We start from the raw sequence: 5447 nt of genomic DNA, 5'->3' as shown, positions 1-5447 counted from the left end.
CTTAATCACAATCGATACTAGATCAATCGGAAACTCGACACCAAAAATCTTCAACACACATCCTCAGAGCACATCAACAGCTAAAACTGCATGCTTGTTAGCTATAGAAACTCGTAAAGGTCGTCTCAATGCTCATGTCGAATACTGATGTAATGACTAAAAGCTAGGGACATTAAGGATCGACTTGCACCGTAGTCGAATAACACTAAAGCAAGTACAGAACTCAAAAGAAATGTACCTAAATATAACACAGAATAAACATAATAAATCTCAAAATAATTAAATAAAAAGGAAATACGTACCAGCCACGACATCAGGTGTTGAGCGAACATCCTCTGTTGTCAGCTGAAAAGCTATACAACTACCCCTCGGAACTCGGCCTTCACCATCTGACTATCAGTACCAAGTAAAGCAGTATGTACAGATCCATGTGCTGATCCCTGATGAAGCTGGGGGCACTCGGCCATCTGGTGGATGGTCTCGTTGTAGTGGAAGAAAACTGCATACCCGTTGGGGCAATCTTTCACCATATGCTCCTCCTTGCCACATTTGTAGCAAATTCCTGCTCAACATGACCCTTCGTGACTCTTGCCGCACTTTCCACAAGTGCGGCCCTTCTGGTCCCCATTCCTCGAATCAGCGGGATTGGCCCACTTAGCTGCCGACTGTGATTGCACAGGCCTCTAGTCTCTCCCCTGAGACTCCACATCCTCCCTAGCCTGAGTTTCCAGCTCAATCTCCCTCATCCTAGCATTTTCCTGAAGCTCAAAAAATGTCTGATAAGACGAGTTCACCACGAACTCTCTAATATCCCTCCTCAGAATGCTGAAAAATTAGCTCATGCACGCCTACTCCGTCAACACATGCTCAGGGCAGAAAAGTGCTCTCTCGTGAAACATCTATGTAATCTCAGTCACTGATTATGTTTTCTGCTTGAGAGACAGAAACTCTAGGGCCAACCATTCCCTCTCCACCAGGGGAACATACTTATCTCGTGAAACATCTATGTAATCTCAGTCATAGATTTGTATATGGCTATACTAATCTATGTCTACAATGATATAAAATTAAATGGCTGCTTGAAGAATGGAAGGAAAAAAATATGAATCGAGCAGAGACAATAAAAAACTCGTCCATGGTTCTTGATAGAATTGAAAGAGACAAATCGATTATTGTTGTTGACAGAATAGTGTCTAATTTTTATTTATTTTATAACTCTTGTTTTCTTAACCCCAAATTGCAGGGCGTGGTGAAAGCAGTATGATGTATAGAGAGTGTAGTTTGAAATCTTCATTAAAGGCAGAAACATTCTTTGATAAATAATTGGTGGTAAATGAAATCGTCACTTAAAAAAAATAGGTAATCGGAGAATCAGTTTGTTGAAGGTATATTTTGTGATGCGTTCGATATGGTTAAATGGGGGCAAGGGAATAATTGGAAAGTAAGAAAAAGCTCAGTTTGGTGAATAGTTAAAGTGGAGCCTCAAAATGATTCATGGTGTTTGAGAGACAGGGTCATAATAGGAAAGTTTAGGACGTTTAGAGGCATAGGCATAAACAGGAAGTCGAAGGTACTTATGATCATCAATGCTGGTTGTCAGACAAGATAGAAACAAAACAGGAGGAGGAGGAGGAGGGACAGGGTGGGGGCTGTTAAAGTAATGGTTTCGGTGGAGGGGAGAAGGGAAGAGGGTGCTTGGGTGGGGTAATGTATGGGTCCTTTCTAATATTTTAATTTCATAAAAAAATAGAAATAAGAAAAATATATTTTAAGGACGAAATTTCAATTTGAAGTGCATTAACCATCAACGTTTTATTTCAATTTTAACAAAGCTTCATTTACAATAAAAATTTCTCAAAAGGATAAAATGTAGTGAAACTATTTTATACTTTAGTTAAAGAAAATTATAAACCATAGATAACACTTTTATGGTTTACTCTCAAAATATTTTTCCCAATAGAAGAGATAAGAAACAACCTAGCTCGAGAAACACACACAAATAATATATTAAATATAATTTTTTGAAAAAAAATCATTTTTGTTGGTAAGTTTCAACAAGAAAATGAATAACATGTTAAAAACCAAGAAACCTTACATTTTTTTCTAATTACATGAAAAACATGTTAAAAAGCCAACAAAAGCATTGCATATTTTATTAAATAACATGTTATTTTTTTCATTATATTTATCAACATAGTTATTTGAAACTTTGACATAAAATTTTGTTACCTTATCTCTTTTCAAACGACATACTTGAAGCTTTTTCAATTCCAATGGTGTTTTCTAAAAGCACAATCTTAGTGATTTTGCAGATGTTGTTATTATGGAATAGATTCTTTTATGTCAATGGATGCTATACGTCCATCATCAGTTTTGGTGAATTACTGGCTGACACGGGCAACATTAAAAAGCTTGCCTCCGTGTCCCATGCAAAGGTTCAGTCTCTTTGGCCGCCATACGGTGAAACCTTTTTTCATCAACCCACTGGTCGTGCTTCCAATGGACGCCTCATTATTGACTTCCTTGGTAACTCATTGTCGGTTTGAAACAATTCATATATAGTGATAGTTGTAGATACGTGACATCTACTTTTGAATGACAAGTGGGTAGCCTCAAGTTGTATTAGAATATTCATGTGAGCCAAGTGGGTAGCCTCAAGTTGTAGATATGTGACATCTAGTGGATAGTATCTAATGAAGTATGTATTGTTGCATGGGTTAAAGTTAAACGTTGCATTTTTTGGAATAAAGTTATTCATGTTCTATGTGACTTAATGAATTTACATTTGCTTTTTGTTGTTCCTTAAGCTGAGAGTCTAGGGCTACCATTGATACCGCCTTTTCTACATGACAATTAGAGTGACAATGTGGTGTCGTTTGAACAAGGAATTAATTATGCGGTGGTGTCTACAACAGCGTTGGATACATATTTTCATGAAACAAGAGGGACTATTAATCCTACAGCAAATGTATCTTTAGGAGTTCAATTGGCATGGTGTAAACAATCATTGCTTTCTATTTGTAGTAACACTTCAGGTAATCGAACATACATATTATATGCTTCTACTATATATCAATTGCACCAACCATACGAGTTAATAAAATTTGTTATATATTGGAAAGGATTATAATTTGCTAAAAGGAGAAAGATTTTGGTGTAGAATTTTGAGATTCTAACACAATTTAGTAAGTTCTATTGATTATAATTGTTTGCAGATTGTAGAAACTTAATTGGACGTTCTTTAATCCTAATGGGAGAGATTGGTGGAACCAATTACAACACTCCAATAATGCAAGATAAATCAATCGACGAGGTTCAATCATACGTTCCCCTTGTTATTGATACCATCATCTCAGCAATTAATGTAACTATTCAAATCATACAAACTATATTTTAAACAATTACTACCAACAACACCACTCACAATATTCTTTTCTAGTGTATAATTTTCTCATAATTTTAAATAAAGGAAGTAATTGATATGGGCGCTCAAACATTGGTTGTTCCAGGAATCTTTCCAATTGGGTGTTCTAGTTCAATTCTAACATTACGTGGTTCTCAAAACAAACAAGAGTATGATAACATAACCGGTTGCCTCATCAAGTTTAATAAAATTGCCGAATACCACAATGAAGTGGTGCAAGCAAAACTAAAACACCTTCGAGAGCTTCATCCTAATGTCATCATGATCTATGCTGATTATTACAATGGTGCCATGCAAATTATCTATTCTCCAGTTAAATTTGGTACATAACATGTTGTAAAATCTTGCTTCTGCTTCAATGAAAGGGGTCCAAGGTTTAATTCTTGGCACGTCCAAAATATTGCTAGTGCTACACAATTTCCCATATTATTAATTTATTTAGGATTCTGATGTTCTTATTGTGATGGAATTCAAAAAATTTCAGGATTCACAAATAGGGTTCTGAAGTCGTGTTGTGGAGGTGGAGGTCCCTTGAACTACAATAAATTTGTGATATGTGGACATGCATTATCGACTGTATGTGATGACCCCAATGCGTATGCTTACTTGGATGGAATACACTTTACAGAAGCGGGATACAAAATAATTTTCAAGAGTTTATTTCAAGGCCAATATACTACACCCTCCTTTAATTCCTTGTGTCCTACACCTACACCTACATCAGCATCACAATAAACTATTTCATATATTGTTTCACTTTCTGTAAACTACATACATAATTAAAATAAATTAAATGACGTCCATAATCCATATAGAATGTTTAGTAAGTAGTAACCATTCAAGGGTTTAAAATGAATTACAATAGATGTCATGTTGGTATTTAATGGATATGGAATCAGGATGTGTTTGGTTCAGTTTACGGAATGGTACCGGTTATGAACCAACGCGGGTTGTTTGGTATTATTTTTAAAATGCAGGGGTTATTTCGTACTTGTATTCAAATGCATATGTTGTGAAGTAGTTTTCTTGGCCAATTATATGATTACATAAATAACGAATCTATTGAATTTAATAATAACTTCAAAGAAAAAGAAGTATAACAGTAAAGGGGCGTTCGGTTGAGAGGATGTTTTTGTAAGGAATTGGAATATCCTTAAACATGTTTTTTAAGAGATATCATGAAATTGAATTCCATTGGTTGCTTTCTAAACCAAACACGCCACATAATGGAATTAGAGATTCCAATTTCATTGTAATCTAGGAACCAAGATTCCCTAATGTAATATAAAGTCATTTAAATGCTTTTGCAACATGGCTTGCAAAACAATCAATCACTCATTACAAAGAAAAAGTGCTCTGAAGTCTAAACATATCAAATTAAGACAATTTAAACCCATAATTTTCTTATAATATGGAAATAAGAAGAGGGTGTTTGAATGTGTACTTAAATAAGTTTAGTGTGTTTTTCCAAAACAATTTTGGGTTAAAATAATCAGATTAAGAGAAAAACAATAGAGTAAGTGACCTAAGAAAACTGAATATTGCACTAACTTGATGTAATCACTAGTACAAAACCCTTTATAAGACTTGCCAATTAGGACTCAGTTTTTGGAAAAATCGGGACATATTATAAAATAACCAGGATCTAAAATGAGAGAAGCAATATGACCCGATTCTTTTTAAAAAACCGGGGATGTTATACTTAAGTCACCTGGTTCCTAGCATAACAAACGGGACTTTTCATTTTATGGGTATATAACCCCGTTTCAAAAAAACAACCAAGTTCTATTACTGCTACTAGGAGACAAAGTGTTCATTCTAGAAAGCTGTATGACCGATTTTTAAAAAACACAAATTATTTGACTTTTTTATAAGGACTTCATACCATTAATGTCAATAGTGGCCATATCACCCCTATCTTGATGACCGAAGTGCTTATTTCTATTCCAGTATTTCAAGTTAATTCTCATATCATGTTTCTTTTTTATATCAATTTTTTCTCATGTAGAAGACAACTAATCAC

At 34.8% G+C, this 5447-nt stretch overlaps 1 protein-coding gene across 4 annotated transcripts; it reads left to right on the top strand.

Moving 5' to 3' along the window:
* Positions 1 to 2235: 2235 nt before the first annotated feature.
* On the top strand, positions 2236 to 4338 carry LOC145008082 (GDSL esterase/lipase At2g27360-like). 4 transcript variants are annotated; one of them, XM_078966709.1, is made up of 5 exons: positions 2236 to 2526; positions 2808 to 3035; positions 3216 to 3364; positions 3470 to 3746; positions 3909 to 4338. In XM_078966709.1, the coding sequence occupies exons 3-5, from the start codon at positions 3251 to 3253 to the stop codon at positions 4157 to 4159; spliced, it is 642 nt and encodes a 213-aa protein (XP_078822835.1). In that variant the 5' UTR covers positions 2236 to 2526; positions 2808 to 3035; positions 3216 to 3250; the 3' UTR covers positions 4160 to 4338. The 4 variants fall into 4 exon arrangements, 3 of the variants coding, with proteins under 3 accessions (XP_078822835.1, XP_078822834.1, XP_078822833.1); XM_078966708.1 differs by having other exon boundaries at positions 2236 to 2698; XM_078966707.1 differs by having other exon boundaries at positions 2236 to 3035.
* Positions 4339 to 5447: the final 1109 nt, after the last annotated feature.

The sequence above is a fragment of the Lactuca saligna genome, chromosome 8 (assembly GCF_052625555.1).
Source record: "Lactuca saligna cultivar CGN05327 chromosome 8, ASM5262555v1, whole genome shotgun sequence".
Lineage (NCBI taxonomy): Eukaryota > Viridiplantae > Streptophyta > Magnoliopsida > Asterales > Asteraceae > Lactuca > Lactuca saligna.
This window is presented reverse-complemented; position numbering and strand designations above follow the sequence as displayed.

Coding starts and splice junctions, on each gene's coding strand:
- LOC145008082 (XM_078966709.1), top strand. CDS start 3,251: ATGGGAGAGATTGGTGGAACCAATTACAACACTCCAATAATGCAAGAT. Junction 3,365..3,469: donor CCATCATCTCAGCAATTAAT/GTAACTATTCAA, acceptor TTTTAAATAAAG/GAAGTAATTGATATGGGCGC. Junction 3,747..3,908: donor CTATTCTCCAGTTAAATTTG/GTACATAACATG, acceptor AAAAAATTTCAG/GATTCACAAATAGGGTTCTG.